Consider the following 18,624-nt stretch of genomic DNA (forward strand, 5'->3'; position numbering starts at 1 on the left):
CAAACAAACCAAATCAGAACTTCTTCAGCAAAGGGGAATCACAGACCCACCAAGAACCAAGAATCAAGATATTTCTAAGTTATTCAAATTTACAGAAAGCCTCAAAGATTTCATCTTAGGCATACATGCTCTCTTGTGTTTTTTTTCTCATCTTTTAGTGGCATTACTAAATGAACCCATAGGAATTTTATGCCACTCTTCTTAAATCTTGGAGAAGCTAGAAGCTTTTGTTTCCTCTTTAACAGTCCTAGGTGCTATGGGTTTTACTGCCTAAGCATAATTTTCACAACTGGTGCCAAAGAGTGTAGATCAATGACATTGTTTGACTTCATAGATAAAAACAGGATAATAAAAATAGGATAATAGCTATAGAAAATTCTTAATTAATCTAGATTTGCTGAATTCGGACAGACATTGCAGTTCTTTTAAGTTTAAAAAGAATGACCCAGAAGGAACATAAGATCAAGGCTGGGTGATTAGGAAAGAAGGTGGCTTAAAGTTAAATTTCTTATATTTGAATGTATGCAAACAAATTGGTATTGTATAATAAACATACAACTTGATCTGCATGAGTATATCCAGCTGGCATCAGCCAGACAAGATTCCCTTCCTGATCAAGGACATATTAAAAATGCAATCACTTGACTACGATCTAAATTATGGGCTACAGTTTCCCAGGGTCAGAATCCTCTGATTTTACAGAAAAGTAATTTATCTTCAGAAATCTACTGGTTTAAAAAATGTGAGACTTTATCATTTGTCTACCTCTCAGTCTCAGATCAAATGCAAATTACTACACACACGCACCATCAGCGCTAGAGCTGAGCTTTCATATAATGCCAAATCTGTGGCTGTTGAGCAGTCTGAACCATTCCTACCAGTCCGTCTGGTGGCCAGCTGTGGAACTCAACTGAGGGGCTGCAACAGATCAATTTTAGAGATTTGCTTCATGCACTTTCTGCTTAAACTGTAAAATGCTGCAGAAGTGCTATGTGAAAATATGTGCAGTTTTGTCATGTTGTAGGCTGTTGGTGGAGGTTACTTGACACAGGATTAATGTGAGGGTCTTTTCCCATCTGCTAGGGTATATTTTTTCTCTGAGTTGGACCTGATTAATCAGCAATTAATCTAAAACAATTTGGAAGGATGAAAATCATTTGTTTGCTGATTAATCAGCAATTAATCTAAAGTCAGTTTCTGACCAAACAGAACAAACAAAACAGATCAGTTTCTAAGACCTGGAGCACAAAGGCCCCCAGTGGCCTTTAGGCTGTATCTGGTATTGTCACCTAACTGTCACATTTTGTCTCTGCTTATGCTGATGCAGCAGCAAAAATATATGTGCCCGTGCTTCTCCATCAAAGGCATGAAAGATCTGCTGGCTACCTCCATTCAGGGTATAGGTGGCAGCCCAAGGATAAGGATGTACAGCATTAGAAAAAAAAAATCAGGATTTTGTAACTGGATTTACATGTTACTGTGTCTAACTGGCTAACTTACTGTAAAAGATGTATAAAAAGCTCGGTAAAAAAAAAAAAAAAAAAAGGAGAGAAAGGGATAATGAAAATAAGTGAATAAGTGTAATGTGGAGTGATCAGGATTATACTTTTGAATATCCAAATAGAGAGTTGAAAATATAGCACACTTTGATCTAAATATAGCTTCTGAGATACACTATTCATTATTGCTTTATGAAATACATATGAAAATGATTATGAAAATTGTATTCAAGAAGCTATACTGTATTGTAGACTTGTCAGTGTTAATACTCCTAAAGACAAAGAATTTCCTTCCTTCTTTTTGTTACTGGAAAATTTCTACTACTAGATTTTAGCTACTGCTACAGTATGGCCTTTGATTATTTATTCATGAGGAGTGTTTTCTGAGGTGACATTGAATATTAATAGCATTATTTCAGCATAGGCGCAGTGATAATATATGCATACATTGTACATAGCATACTTGCATGGATATTTTCCCATGAATAGCTATTTTTAACTCCCATTACAGTATTTATAAAAACCTGAAGACTACTAATGCAGCAATTGCTTTTGAAATGGTAGGTTTTACACTTTAGAATAAAATATAAGAACCTTAACATATCCAACTCTGAGGTTAGAATGAGAAATGACTTGCAGCTTGAATGTAAAAAACACTGAGATGAGATGTGCTGCAAAAGCTTTAGCTCTGGTAGCCTTATCTGAATTGGCTTGGTTAATGACTCATTTCAGGTGCTTCAGAAGTGTATTTAAACAACACATACACCAAGGTTTGCCAGGTAAAATCTCATCTCAAGCATCTTCTCTTATATTAGTACCACTTCTGTGAGTCAGACAATGAATCTGGTGGTGCTCCCAGGCTGCCCTACAAGCTAGTGGTCATGCTTGCTCCAGAAGAAACCATCATCTTCCAATATCAGGCACAAAGGTGGAAGGAGCCATCTCCAATAGCTGGCCCCAGAATAGCAGTTATATGTGATTATATGCAACACAAATAAAAAATGAGAAAGAGTCAGAAGTTATGTTTTTCTTGCTTGTTTTTGCTTGTTGGTTGGTTGGTTGGTTGGTTTTCCAGGAGAAATGGCCAGAAGGCATATAATGAAGGTTTTATTAAAACCTTTTTAACAAGATCAGTCTAAACAATAATCTAGAGCATGTCTGTGTTTATACATACAGAGAATAGAAGCTATTCACCTTATATTTCCAGAATTAAAAGTAAGTAGGAATGGGCAGTTAAACTACAGACCTCAAGCTTATCTCCATAGTCAAGCACACCAGTGAATGCTAAACTGAGCACTGAAACATCTGTGCATCACGAAAACATCTGTCTAGCACTGTAGTCAGACAGCTGTACAACAAGCCTTGATCTTATTCAGGTCTCAGGTCTGGGAAACTTCTGAATTACAGAAATGCTGGCTTTACTTGGACTGAAAATGTGGTGGAAATTAAGTAACTGGGCTCCTGAATTAATACAATAAACTTCAATGCTTTTGAATCAGCAGAAAAGTTCCCTGAGATACTGAGCCCTGATTCAGGCCCTAATCACTTCCTTCTTGTATTGTTAGAACCAGGATTTTAAATTGAATAATAATTGCAATTAAGCATACAATTAATACTCCATGAACAGTCATGCCTAGTTTTTAAAATTCATTCCTTACTTTTGAATAATGCAGCAAACTAAAGTCACCTAATAATTGTTCTCAAGCTGAGTGATTTGAACATCCATAAATTACCTTCTTGAATGCATTGTAAAACATGACATAAAATAAGTATTCACAATCTACGTTATATTGTGCTGTATAAATTATGAGTGTGGTTTTGCATGTATATTTTTTCTTTAATAAAAACGTCCTGTTCTATTTCCTTATCTGAAAGCAGCAAAGCTAAAATGTTGAAAACAAAAACCTGAAAAAAGAGCCATAACTGATCACACTGCCAATGAAGTCATGCAAAAAGGAGTCATTCCATAATGGACAAATTGAAAATAGGAAAAACAAACAAACAAACAAACAACAAACAAAAACCAGAAAAGACACTTAAAGAAAGGCTTTGAAAAAAGCTGATATAAACAATTCTAAAATATTTCTTACCTTCTTCAGTCATTGTGTCATAATATTTTAGGTTTCCATATGATCCAAGCTCTACAACATCACAGTAAAAGACACAAAGATAAGGAACCAGAAGACATTCAAGAAATGTACACGTTTTTGCATGTGCTTCATAAACTTCAACAGTGATGCAAAAAATTTTGCAGGACAGTGAAACATGGAGTACAGAAATGGAAGTGCCTTTCCCCCCCACCAGAAATTTCACAAGTCACTTCTTTTAGATGAGTAACTTGCTAGACTGAAATTTAGGAGAAGCACCGAAATCTACTATTCAGCCTTTTCAAGATGATTACCAATTTGGTGTCTCCTTATTTGGTAATAACATAACAAACCTTGACAGGACTTGAGCAGCAGCAGCTGTGGAAACTGAGCTTTTTAAACATGTCTCAGGACATACAATCAAATACTTACACATCCAAAACATAATAAATTAAAAACATATAATCTCAGGAATTGTGCATTACACTGTCTCACATACATTGTTCTGGTATCACTGCAGAGGCTGACTTGCTGTAGAGGGTTACTCAATTTAACCACTCTCGTCATTTGTAAAACGAGAAAAGATACGTTTACTCACTTTACTGGGGGCTATGAGACCTAAATTCATTAACACTAAATAGATCTAAATATGATTATAGTCTATCAGGTCAGAGAAAAGAATGGAATGCAGAGATCTCTAGGTCTTTAGGGCTATGCTTATTTTTCTGTGTGATACAAACTTATACATTTTTTTTTCTCCAGTTGTTGCTTTACACCTTATTTTTGTGTGAAAATATATTTTTTTTCTTTTTTAAAAAATGCATATATTCATATATATTTGCATCTGTAAAAATACAATATATTAATACTGGTCTCAACATTCTACATAACAGGACAGAGAAAAAATAAGAACAAGGAACAATTTGTAAATGATTTTTTGAGGAATTTGTGGATGATTTCATTTGTTATTTTTTATGTAAAATGTTACAATTGAGCTTCTGATCATCCAACCTTTGACAGAGTGTAATCATATAAAATGGATACTTAACAGTTCGATAGTGGTGTTTTCTTTGGAAATATTCTCTCTTCATGTTTATGAATCTGTTTAAGCAATTAACTATACAAATGCTGGCCAATTATTTTGCTTTTAGCTGGTGCACCTCATGATCTTTCAATGTTTTTCCACATAAGTGAATTTTAGTGCAGGTTTGGCCATTAGTTCTTAACTGTATAATACTGATATTACGTAAAACATATGCTTTAAAAGGCCTTAGTTTTTAATCTGTTTGATGATACCTAAATCTGCCAAATGAACATTTCTGCAATGCAGAGACGAAGAAAGCTTTATACTGTGTAAATTAAAAATACATGCTATTATCAGTGTTAACTTTATAAATGAACAGTAATTGATTGTAAATATTCTTTCATGGTCTTGTTTTAACAAAACCAATTACAAATATTGGCATACTCCTGCTTGTACAACGTAGTCGCTTATTTGCACATAAGTAAACCCATTAGCATATGACATTATTCTAAGTCTCTGTTAAAGCAAAGAAAGATGTCATTTAAAGAGAGAAAATTACGTATTGTTACATTATGATATATAATGAATATACTGTTTTGTAAAAAAAAAAAAAATTCTTACTGTTGTAGCATTATCTTTGTAGCTACTTTTACACAAAGAAAGCTGTCCAAAAATCTTTGTTTTAGCCCTAAAGATTTGAATTCCTTATACTGTGACAGCTCCCTGTAACTTCAATGTGCATATTGAACCATTTGGGACCACATGTGCTGTTTAACTCAGGCACCATGTCCACTAACTAAAGGGCCAGCAACTTTGTTTAAATTTATTCTCATTGATCATTGTCTTGACATTTCTATGGTCAGATTTGCTAGAACCTGGGCTAAAGTGTCCTCTGGAGGAGGATGATGGTATTAGAAGACAGATGCCAAAAGGAACCCAACAGTAATCACAGAAACAGGAGAACACACAGGAGATGACACTGCCAGAGAGGTACTGTTTAAACTCATGGAAAGAAAAGAGTGCAGGAGCACAGGTGAAGATGGACAAAGCTGAGAAGAAGGTTATACCATGGCAACAAAAAGAAAAATGAACAAAATCGATTGGAGGCATGAGGCCTCTGATTTAATGGCTGAAACAGAAGAGGTTTCAGAGGAAGCCAACAGCAATGGTGAATTAAGCTGCATCTCCAGAAGAAATAAAAGCAGCAGCAGAAAGGCAGGGCACTTGACATACTGACAATCTGTTTTAGGCCTGTTTGCTTCCCACCTGAAGTGAGAGATACAAGGCAAACAGGAGAGAAAAAAAGGAGGCTGATGTTCTGGAAAAAGAGAAAAGAAACAAACAGATATGCATGACAGTGCATGATGCTGACAATAGTTATGCTCCAGGCAATATTCAACACACCAAGGATTAAACTAGGTTAATTCTTGCAGTTAGCAAAATTATTTCGAGGAAAAAAAATAATCTTGCTGGTGAGATTATGCTACTCAAAGCTTTTGTAGTTTTATATACAGAGAAGAACATTTTATACAGTCAACAGGCCACTGGCTCCAATGCACAGCTATGATGCTGGAAACTGTCAGCTGCACATATTTGCATGAATTATTTCATGGATTTCCATATTACTTGGGTCAGTGCTGTTCAGCAATACCTGACATCTGCCTCTATACAGTCTGCCTCTAATGTACTGGTTTCTGTTATAAAATTTCATGTTATAATAGGATTCTGCTCAATATGACTGTAAGTAAACTCACACTCAATTGAAGTACTTTAAAAAAAATTTGGATTTGAAAAATTTGTCAACTTTTAAAATAAACTGATTTTAAATGGCCTTGGAAATCTGAAATACTGTGATAGATTGTGCTTGAAAAGATAAAAAAAAAATCCAACATTATTAAAATTTGATAAGTCCAGTTTTGTCAACACGGTATGTGGTTCCCACACAGAGGTCACAGCAGACAGACTGGCTGCCAGCCAGTACCACCATCCCCGCTGGTTGCAGAAACAAAAAGGATGCCATGATGCAGCTTAACAGCTGATCCTCAGCAGTGACAGAGACAATGAATTAATTTGTTGCCTTCTGCATATTTTTTTACACCAGAAGAGAGCAGAGGGTTCCTGTTAATCCTGTCTGACATTCCTGAAGGATTACAACAAATTGTCTTATTACCTACTGTTCTCTATTACCTATGTAGTTGCCACAGAATATCAAAGTAAACAGAAAGAAGAATATTGTTACTCAACAGTGCCACATGGATTGCAATTTCAAACAACATACCTAATAACTCACTTTATTTTCAATGCTCATAGGTACTGTCTGTGGTGAAATGCTAATTTCTGCCATAGACTCTCATGGAAGGAAAGTGCAGCCATTATTTCCAGAGCTCTTTGATCTCTTGCTACCAACATCTCAGATACTCACTGCAGGTGTCCCTAGTAATGTCAGGAATGAACCTGGCCCAGAGATTCTCACAATACTCATAAGACAAACACCTGCTTTAAGGTAACCACCTAGAAGTGTGTACCCATGAAAAATGTGGTTTTCAGACTCTCAAAACAAAGTAATGCATTGTGGGTATCTTAGACAAGCACAAGATTTTCATTTGGCATAAAAATACATATTTGCATGAAAATGTGTCTCACACCTCTTCACAGTAATTAAAAAGCTTCTGAGTTGACATTTCTTTTATTTAAAACAGAAGTGATAAAGGGAGGTCACTGAAGGTAACACCTGAATTTTTAGTGTAGCTCCGTTGTTGTGTGTGACTTCCAAAGTCAGGAAGGCATCAAAGCATAATACTTAATCAGCATCAGTGGCAGCTTGAAGGAATCGTTAAGCACTCTGGAATGAACACACGGACAGCATAGATTTTTCCTGAATTTTCAAACCAAAACCCATAGAATCAACCTATCAAAAGATTGAATATATAAGACAGTAGGGAGAAGTGAAACAAGAAAGTAAAGGCTCAAAACTGATAATGAAATTGAGAATGAGCTTGCAGTCAAGAACTGCAAATTCAAAGCAATCAAATAATTATTAAAAACATTGTAAACATGAAACGTATTGGAGATATATTGGAGAAAAAAGGGAATTTTGTGGAAGAGGTTGCACGTATGATTCTGAAGGTCAGCTGCTTCTTGACAGTCCTTCAGAAGAAGTAACAAAGACTTTAGTATGGTCATGCACTTTCACTCTTCAGTTGCCTATTGCATACAAGTGGGCACATGGAAAAGGCAAAAAGTGTATGAAATCAATATGTCACCAGTTTGAGGAGGCCACATCTTTTTATTTTAAGCAATGAAAATACAAAAAATTCCAGTAGGATACATAGTTTATGTCTGTTAAGACACGAACAAACAACAACAACAACAAAAACAGCAAAGTTTTGATGGTCTCTTTCATGAAGACTTAAACCTGATGAGGATTGTCTTCTCTTTCAGAGTGGGTCAGAATGGACACAAGAGAAAACCAAGGAAACAGTGTCCCAGTGAGAGAAACTACAGGGGACCCACAACTAGTGATTAATGCTCCCTGCGTGCTACAGAACTGCAGGATCTGAATGCTATTCACTGACGAGCTTCATAGGCTTGTGGTGGGGTAGCTATGACACCTCAGTAGATGTTCTCCAGCAGATCCTGCTGCCACTGTTGGAAATACATGGACATCAATCCCCAGCACAGCTGGGGACACTATTCCTATGTCCCCAACAGGTTTAAACCACAGAGTTGGGCTAACACAGACTTTATCCACTTAGTTTTATCAGTTGACCTACTCATTCTTGCTGAGTTGATACGGAAAGCTCTCCTACAAGCTATCAGAAGGAAAAGAGCTGTGGCACTTGGCAGAGAAAGGATGACGACTGGAATAAGCTCATTGGCTGGCTGGATCTAAAACAGGCTGTCTGTCTACTGCCAGCTGCAAATGGAGGAAATGAAGGCTGGGTTTATGACAATAGAGTTTTCCACTGAAGGCTGTAGGTTTACATGAGTGCTACTTAAATCAAAATATATTCCTACATATTTTGTGGGACAATAGCAAGAACAGAGGTCGAGACTAGGGGAGAAAAGGCATGGAAGAAGTCAGAGTGAAAGTTCCTAATAGCAGTGTAGTTAATTATTCCTCTTTGATTACGCTGTTTCACAGTAAATAGAAACTTTGAATGAAGAAATTAGCAGCTTAATAGAAAGCCTACAGCTTTGGAGATATATATGCTTTGTTTACTTTTTTATCCTCCAAGATAAGAATCAAGATAATTTTTGCTAATTCCTTGTTTAGAAGTGATTTTAAGGGTATCTTTTTTTCTGACTGGACTGTTTTTTATCAAGTATTTTGCATTTATCATAATGACTTTCTAATTATTTATGTTCTGGGTGGATCTTCTAAATAGCCTCCTACGATAGACAACAGTAGTGGGTCTGGCTGGCATGGAATTAACTTTCCCTGCAGCAGCCCATATAGTGTGGCAAGAAGTGGGGAGGGGTCATTACCAGGGTAGATGTCCTAAACCAACAAAAGAGATATTGTATACCATATGAGGTCACACTCAGCAATAAATGCCGGGCAAGGGGAAGTGTATTGGGTTTATGTGGCAAGGGTTTGGTAGAGGGGGGGGGCTACGTAAGTGGCCTCTGTAAACAGAGCCCAGCAGCTGCCCCACGTCAGGTCAGAGCCAGCTCCTGCCAGCTCCATAGGGAAGTGCTGCTGGCCAGAGCCAAGCCAAGAAGTGATGTTGATTGAGCATCTGAGAGAGTAGATTGAAGAAAGGGAAAAAAATTGCTGCACAACAGCAGTTGGGAGAAAGAGGAGTGAGAACCAGCCCTGCAGACCCCAGGGTCAGTGCAGCAGGAGGGCAGGAGGTGCCCCAGGCACGCAGCAGCAGTTCCCCTGTGGGCTGTGCAGAGGCCCCTGGTGGAGCAGGCTGTCCCCCTGCAGCCCACGGGTCCCACACGGAGCAGATCTCCACGCTGCAGCCCGTGGAGGAGCCCCCGGTGGAGCAGGTGGAGGTGGCCTGGAGGAGGCTGCGGCCCATGGAGAGCCCCCGCAGGAGCAGGCCCCGGGCCGGAGCTGCAGCCCGTGGAGAGGAGCCCACGCAGGAGCAGGGGTCTGGGGGGAGCTGCCGCCCACCCGTGGGGGACCCGTGCTGGAGCAGTTTGCTCCTGGGGGATGGACCCCGTGGTACGGAGCCGTGTGGGAGCAGTGCTTGAAGAGCTGCTGCCTGTGGGCAGCCCCCGCAGGCTCAGTTCGGGCAGGACGGCATCCCGTGGGAGGGACCCCACGGGGAGCAGGGGCAGAGAGGGACCGTGAGGGAGCGGCGGAGATGAAGCGACAGGGACTGACCGCAACCTCCATTCCCCTGCCCTGCTCGGGGGTAGGACATAGAAGACAGTGGATGAGAGGAAGGTGTTTTTAGTTTGCTTTTAGTTCTCACTGCTCTGGTCTGCTAGTGATAGGCAATAAATTATATTAATCTCCCTTACGTTGAGCCTGCTTTTCCCATTAAATAATCGTTGAACGATCTCCCTATCACTATCTCAAACCTTGAGCCCTTTCCACTGTATTTTCTTCCTTTTTTTCTTTGAGGAGGTGGAGTGAGAGAGCAGTTGTGGTGGAGTTCAGCTGTCCAGCTGGGTGAAGCTGAACAAGAAGGAGAGGGGTGGCTCTCATCATGATGTCTATCCTCCCAAACAACCGCTACACTCATTGAGGCCCTTCTTCCCAGGACATTGCCAAGCATCGCTTGTTGATGAGAAGTAGAAAATAATTTTATTTCCCCTCTTTGCTTCTGCACAGCCTTTGCTTGTCTTTTGCCTCTTTCTTTTCCCTGTATTGAAATTATCCTTGTCTCAACCTTTGAGCCTTTTTCTTTCCATCATACTTCTCCCCTCTTCTTTTGAGGAGGAGGAGTGAAAGAGAGGTTGTGGTGGAGGAGTCTAGCTGCCCAGCAGGGTAAGACCACCACAGAAATTTCCTATTGGAAGGATTTTCTTCCCCCTTTAAATCTTTCTGATATGATTTCTGATTTGTGTTTACTTTCATCATCATGTTTTAAAGCATCTCCTTTCAATATTCACTTTTTTTTTTTTTTTAAAGAAGGCTGGATAGTTAGGCCAGAGGACTTAGAGAAATTCATATTATGACATCAAGAAGTATTTTTTCCCTAACTTTTCCTAACTTTTTCTAGCTCTCACAGTATAGGGAAAATTCAATTAGATAATCAGAGACCCAGACACAAACACAGAAAGAAGGCAAATTCAAAAATTGTGCTAGATAAATTGTAGTGGCTATCCAACCTAAAGTTGAATCAACACTTGATTTGGTTTCATCAGCAATGGTACATTAGGATCAAAGAAATCTCAACACTAAAAGCATGTGAAAGATCTGGTGGAGATTAAAGTTGCAGGTGTATAACGAGAGTCGTAACCTTTGGCAGACCTATAACAAAAAATAATACCTTTGTACATAGACTGTTTGAGGTAAAATGTACAGATCCCACCAATTAAAGGATATCAGACATTGTGAATTTTAAAAAGGAAGAATTCTTTTGAAAAAAAAATATTTTCACTGAAACTCAGCTTAAATTTGACTCCCACTTTTTGTGTACTCTATGTACCTCTTAAGTTTCTCATAGACTACTTATATCCCATGTAGGACAAACTGGGACTACTGTAGGAGTTAGTATGTATTATCACTGCAGCAGGCAGAGTAGAAAAAACAGATGTTTCAAAAAGCAAAAACCTTTTTCTCTTACTGCCTCTAGATAATCTAAACTATGTAATTTATAAGTCAGTGTTGTAGCCTACTTTTTTACCTGTGGGCGTTCAAGTTGCCAGTTCTTAAAAAATGGAAGCCTTGCAATTGAGCTGGTGCAGTGGTAAATACAAATGGATCTCTTTTGGATCCAAGTAATACATTAAATAATAATAACTGCACGTATTTTAGAATTCTATCTTTCTGGATTATGCTAATACTGGTGTTACTTTATTAACACACCTAAGCAAATAAAGGAAATCATTTAAATGAAAATTATAAGGCAGAAACTCATGTTGATGCTTATAGTTGACAGTTAATTGACCAGTAGGCAGAACATTGGGTAATAACTAAATTATCTGATGCTTTGTGTCTCTGGGCTCTAGAACAAAATGTGGTTGCCTTCCATCTTGTCTCTAAATTGTAAGCCTCTGTTCCTGTTCTTTCTCCTTATGTGTCCTTACCCTGTTGTTTACTGTAGGTGTTTTTGCCCTGATAATAATCTTATTAAACTTGTCTGGTTTTATTATAATTAGTTTATCATAATTTTATCTAATTGCAGTGTGAACAGAAACATAATTAAAAATGTATACAATCATACTCATAGAGTTCTGGGCAGCTCAGGACAGTAACAACACCCAAAAGCAAGATCTGCGTATTTCTTTGCTCTTAGTGCACCACTTAAAATGAAGATTGAAAATACCCATTTCTTACAGACCATACTGTCTAGCAAATCTTATGGTACCAAAAGATTGTCAGAGGTGTCAGAGGATCCATGGGTTTTTAACTGATATATGTTAAAGGGCAAGTATTTTTAAGGAGGTGACTAACACGTAAGTAACAGAAACAAAAGTCATGTAAATGCATACTATGTGTCAGACCCTGCTTTTGATATTTTTAAGTGACTATTTTTCATTTAAGAAAAGTATGAAGTATCTTACTCCTGATGGCTTTGCTTCCTTTTCCATCTGCTTTTATTCATATGATATCTTTGTGGCACCTGCCAGCAAACTCTCCAAGACATGTGCTATGCATTCTCTAGGACATAGAAAAATCAAAGGACAATTGATAAATTGACAGAATTGACCCTGCCTGGGTCAAAGACAGTTCCCACTTTGAAGGGGGTATTCCCTTCCAAAGAATTTTCTAATATTCATGCAAATGGGAATTCTAAAATGTAAACATGAAGACTGCATTCTCCCCATGACATTGGGAACTTTACCACTAATTCTGATGGTGACAGGATTTTACCCAGTAGCTGTGTGTACGGGCTCTAGCTGGGATGGAGTTACCTCTCCCCGCACCGTTCCATATAATTCTGTGTGTTGCACTTGTAGCTAGAACAGCACTGGTATCACACCAGTGCCAGGTCTGTTGCTGAGCAGTGCTGGCACAGCACCAAGACTCCCTCCAAACACCCCAAGAGCCAGCAGGCTGGGGCTGGGCAAGAGGTGGGGAGGGGACATGGCCAGGGCAAATATCCCTTCGGTGGCCTAAACCCACCACAGGAATATTCCATACCATGGGGTATCACGCTCAGCAATAAAAGGTGGGGGAGGGGAAGGAGGGGGGAGGCTCTCATTACGAAGATGTCTGTCCTCCCAAATAACCATTACGTATATTGAGGCCCTGCTTCCAAGGACATGGCCAAGCATCACTTGTTGACAGGAAGCAGAGAATATGTATCTTTTTCATTCTTTGCTTCTGCACAGCCTTTGCTTGATTTTTCCCTCTTTCTTTTCCCTTTAATTAAATTATCCTTATTAATTTAATTAAATTATCCTTATCTCAAACTTTGAGCCTTTTTCTTTCCATCATACTTTCTTCTCCCACTCTTCTTTTGAGGAGGAAGAGTGAAAGAGAGGTTGTGGTGGAGTTTAGCTGCCCAGCAGGTAAAACCACTGCACTGTGAGACCTGGCACTCTGGGGTGCTGGACACATACAACTCCAGATGCAATGAATTGCCACTCCAGTTTTCAGCATGTGTGAGGAAAATAGTGGAAGAGCAGTGTTTGCTTCCCTCACAATCCCGTCAGAATGTCCAAACAATGTGTTGAGGAGGAAGTAATCTACCAAGTGCAAACCACCAAAGCAAGGCTTTCACTTCCCACCTCAATAGAAAGCCCCTCATAACCAGTCATACCCTTATCTATACAGGCTTGTCAACTATTCATGTTCTTTGTTGTTAATATTTTTTTTAACAAGGAAATTCAGAGTTAGGAAGAAACTTAGAATAAAACCAATGCCATTAAGCATGGAATTGCATAGTCAGGACAGTTGTACCCTGCTCTGGGATAACACTTGCATTTAAATATTCATGCCTTCCTTTCATTCTCTGTAGGGAATCCCAGGAAGAAAATGCTTTCTGAAGAACAGAGCATCACTGGAAAATATCATGGGATGTGAGACAAGAATTTTGCCTGCAGTGAGCAGCTTGAGTAGATTCTAGTTAAAAGAATAAAACATGGCATATAGAAATAAATTGTTGAGAAAACTAACATTTACCACAAAACAAACACAAGGGATACATTTGAGATTTTAGAAAATAAATTAGAAAAGGCACCAGCAAATTTCTGTTATTTAAACTTTGCTACCTACACAGAAGAATACTGATTTAAATGGTGACCTATGCTGCTTATCTTAGAAATTCAGGCTGCTTATATGATTAGAGTGTTTTACCAGTGTGGAAATAGTGACTTAATAAAAGTAGGGAAAACTTAGTTAATAAAAAGGAAAGGGAGACCAGTTCTTCAATTTTTAAGTAGCTTGAAATTCTGTCAGTTAAACTAGTACAGAGTGCCGCCTTGCTGCCCTCTCCTGTTTGTATTTTGAGACAGTTGAAGTTAAGAAGACCTGTCATTTATTGGTGTAGAGTTTGAAAGGCACACAACAAGCAGCTACATTTTGTCATTGAATTGCCCGTTCTGAGAGAAATTTGTACAGGTTTCTTTGTACCTCAAGTTATGTATAATAAAAGCACATCCAATTTTTGATGCACACTGCTAGCTACAGACACATTCTGTGGAAAGGATAAAAGTTTCAAACCTGCTCACCTTATTGTCACTGAAAGTGCAGCTATTGTCTTTAGGAAAAGCAAGACCAACATTCCCAAAATATGACAAGAATAAATTGCATGTATGCTAAATGAACCCACTCACTCAAACAATTCAGACTTAAAAATTCCACTTGTTTAGTTGTAGCTAATGATTCAAAATGAACATTTAGACAAATCAGCTGAAACATAGCTTCATAATAAAATTTGCTTCTTCAGCCTAAGATACTGTTTTCTCTATGCCAAAAGCCCATGTCTTTGTAGACAGCTCAAGTTACACAGCTGTTACAGTGAGATTTATATCTTATGTGTGCTACATGGAAGTTTGTAATTTCAACTGTACATTTTTGGCTTGTAAATCTGAAGTAATATTTTGTGATTCCCTAGGGGAAACAGATATTTCTCTCTCAACTTTCCAAGATATATTAACAGAGCTATCTAAGATAACATCTCTGTCTATTCAAATAGATCTGCCTTTAGCTGAACATAATTCACGATTTCTACCTTACTTATGCTTTACCTTATGTTTGGGGAGCTCAGTTTGATGTTGGAAATGTCTGTAAAAATACTCATCTTATCTACATTAACCATGCAACTTCAGGTGCCTAAATTAGGAACAGAACTTCTGTGGTCTCTACGTAGCTGAAGAGTAAAGAAAAGGGAAAGGAGGCCTCACCGGAGAGTTATGGTTCCTCAGTGCTAATGACTGAGCTGAGAACCATGCCACTGAAAGCCAATCCATCAACATGCTCTTGCAGCAAAGAAGGCCAACAGCATGCTGGGCTGTATTTGGTAGACCATTGTAGCATGTTGAGGGAGGTCATCCTTCTCCTCTCCTCAGCACGTGCAAGACACGTCTGGGTGCCACTACCAGAATGAGTAACTTGGCTACAAAAATGATGAAAGGTTTGGAGCATCTCTCATACAAGGAGATGCTGGGAGAGCTTGGGCTGCTTAGCCTGGAGGAGACAAGGCTCAGAGAGAACTTATCCATGTTATATCCAGGTACATCCATATAAACCTGATGGGAGAGATGAAGGAGCATGAACCAGACTCTTCTTGGAAGCACCCATTGATAGTGTGAGAGCCAATTAGCACAGATTAAAAATAAGAACATTCCATTTTTATTTACTTATTTGTTTTACTATGATGGTGGTCAAAATAACAGGTAGCCCAGAAAGACGGCAGAGTCTTCATCTGTGGAGATATTCAAAATGAATGGACTCGGTCCTGGGCAAACTGCTCTAGCTGATCTTGTTTGAGCAGGGTGCTGGCCTAGAGGAACTCAGGAGGTCCCCTCCAAATAAAATGAAATAAAAAAAGATTCTGTGAAAGGTAGCTATATAAAGGGTATGAGTATCTGCCTTTGTAAGACAGGATGCTCTCTATCTTCATATCAGACTGAGGCTCAACATGATGGAGAGAAAGGCAAGACACTAGATTATAACTAACAACTATTAATTTGTTTGTGAGCCTGGCAGGGAGCCCCATCGTCTCTGGCAGATGTCCCTTGCAAACGTTTCAGCCTTCAGCAGAAGAGAAAGCCAGAAAGCTCATGTTTTTCTGCTCAGAGGGCTGTTTCTCTGTGGCATGCCAGGAGAGGAAGTAAGAACATTTCCAAGTTGAGTAAGAACAAGTGTGAAAGGATCTAGAATAGAGAATGATACGTAGTCATTTTGTCCAGATTTGCATTATTTTACATGATAAATAAAATGCTGTTGTGGTTAGAATCCACAAAAATTTAATTCTTCCATCTCTGGCACAGTGCTAAGAAGTGCACTGCAGTCCTGCAGAGTCCACGTGCTGGAAGTGAGGAGATTGGAAGTGCTCAGGTTACTTCAGCAATGCAGAAGTTGAGCACAGCCCACGAGTTAGTGATATCTTAGTGATATGGTTTAGTGGAGGACTTGTTAGTGTTAGTTCAGAGGCTGGACTAGGTGATCTTGGAGGTCTCTTCCAACCTGGATGATTGTGTGATTCTGTGATTCTGCGTTGGTGGGAGCTGTGCTGCCTGGCCTTTTTTCTCTGACAATGTTAACAAATAAACAGCTTCAGCCAAAAAAGAGGTACACAGTTGGGGTGAGGTGTTGCAGATTACCTAGGCCAAGGGAAGTACTAGAGCACAAGGGTTTTGCAAAATGAGACCAAAACTGAGAGCCTGCAAGTGACCAGTCAAGTGAAAGTTACCCAACCTTTGACAGTTGTCTTTGGGGTAAACTGACATTTTATAAGACATCTTAGAAAAGGACACAGGTAGCAGCAGCAAAATAAGCAAAATAGCTTGAGGTGAATAGAAAAGCTGAGAAATTCTTAACATCAATACCTAGGAACACAACAGGATGTAGAGAGTAATTGTAAATAATTCATTACGGTGTCAAAAACTTTGAGAATCACATTCTTTGTTTTCCTGAGAAGTATGAATGCAGGTTTCTGCTTTTCATTTGTCAGAGCAGAAAGTGACAATAGTATGTTTTTCTGTATTCAGTGAAGGAAGTGGCAGAATTGTCAGCTCAGCTTTATGTAACAGAAGGTTACTTCTCTCACCAATAGTATGCACCATACTTATGTTTTCACAAGAAAAAAAAAAACGTAAAGCATATAAGATAAACAAGAACTTTTCCTGCAGAAGTACATTCTGTAGTTTTCTATTTTGGAAATACAGTTAGAGAAGGGAATAGGAAAGAATTGTCAAAGATATGCATCTCTGACTGGGGACTGAGCTGTGACAGAGATTTATATCTTGCTCATTTTCATGCAGAGAATGCCATTTGCATATGAGTTATATCCTTGTCATACAGGAGCAAGGGAGTCAACATCTAGCTAAATCCTCCCTTGCCAAGGAAGATGTTTTCTTGGCCTGTGGCAGCCTATCAGCAGACAGAAAAGTGGTGGTGTGATAAGGAAAAGATCTCATCCTTCCCATCCCCTTCTAAAGCTGTGCAAGAAAAATTATGTAGCCTCAGGTTGCGCTGACACTCTGAATCCCTACTTCACCACCCTTATCTTTCCTTTTTAACAGACTACCTCTAGGAGCTTCCATGATCCTGAAGGTATAGCTCTTTAAAGCAACAGCAGTAAGAGCCAGAGGTCCCACAAATGCAGACAGAGCCCAACCTTCCCCTGACCTCTCTGTGGTGGACAGGCTGTGTGTAAACTACAGACTGGAGGGGGAAGGTAGGCTTTCTATTCATGGCAGAATAACACAGCAGACAGTTTTACAGAAAATACTCCCCATGATTTTCCTTCCTGCAAAACAACAGCACTTTACTATTAAAAGAGAGAGAGAGAGAAAGAGAGAGAGAGAGAGAGAGAGAGAGATTTTTGTAAATCCTATCCTTTGATAACTGAGGAATGTCCATTTCAAAACCAGGACTCAGACAAAGATATCTCAGAAATAGGACTCAAAAAAAAAAAAAAAAAAAAAGAAAAAAAAAAGGAGTGCCATGATTTATGTTTAAGTTGCTTGGATTTTGGATTGGGGCCTGACCAACACAGCAGGTCTGATGATGCAATCCTTATTCATATGCATAATGCTGTTATGAACAGTCCAGCTTGCTACTGGGTGAATAAAGGACTGCCAGACCAGCACTTAAGCAGAAGCAAATTTGGCACAGGATTTCCTGGGGATTAATGACTGGCTGGGAGTAGATGATACACTGATGCACAGGCAATCATTAATCTTAATCCCCAGGAAATGATCTGTACCAAGGTCATTATATCTGTAACAAGATAAAAGGAAACAAAAACTAATGTCATATGGATATTTATATTTTTAATGAACAATGAGGTTTCAGCTGTAAAGTTTCCATCCAGCTAATGAATATCCTAGACGTTCACCCACTAGAGCAGCCGAACTCTTATCTTCTTTGAAGCCTTAAGCTGAAATCAAAATTTCAAGAGAAGCCTTTCTTGTCCTAGGCTGTTAAATACACAGCATGTCTACACATCTGTCTGAATGCAAAGTGCCAAACATCCAGTGACTCCCACTGATCTCAGATGTTGCTCATCTGTCAGAGGTGGGCTGAACGCTTTGCAAGCTCACTGCTCTCCAAGATTTAATAAGTTGGCTTTCACAAGACAGGCACAAGCCATGGTAAAAACTTTAATACTTCCACACTTCAGGGGAAGAGGAAAAGGAAATCTGATTCCAAAGTGTGGAATTTTACATCCTGATTAATTAATTATTTAGAAGTAAATAACATGAGCTGTTTTTC

At 38.9% G+C, this 18,624-nt stretch overlaps 1 protein-coding gene across 5 annotated transcripts in view; it reads right to left on the reverse strand.

Moving 5' to 3' along the window:
* Positions 1–18,624, reverse strand: part of SLC24A2 (solute carrier family 24 member 2) — a 145,072-nt gene that overhangs the window by 57,476 nt on the left and 68,972 nt on the right. For 3 of the 5 annotated variants that reach the window (XM_080574494.1, XM_080574490.1, XM_080574491.1), the window contains one exon: positions 3,590–3,640. The exons of the other annotated variants lie outside the window; for them this stretch is intronic. In XM_080574494.1, coding sequence (XP_080430620.1) covers positions 3,590–3,640 — 51 coding nt within the window. The remainder of the gene's footprint in view (positions 1–3,589; positions 3,641–18,624) is intronic. 5 annotated transcript variants of the gene reach the window in all.

Source organism: Anser brachyrhynchus, assembly GCF_964034855.1.
Source record: "Anser brachyrhynchus genome assembly, chromosome: Z".
NCBI lineage: Eukaryota > Metazoa > Chordata > Aves > Anseriformes > Anatidae > Anser > Anser brachyrhynchus.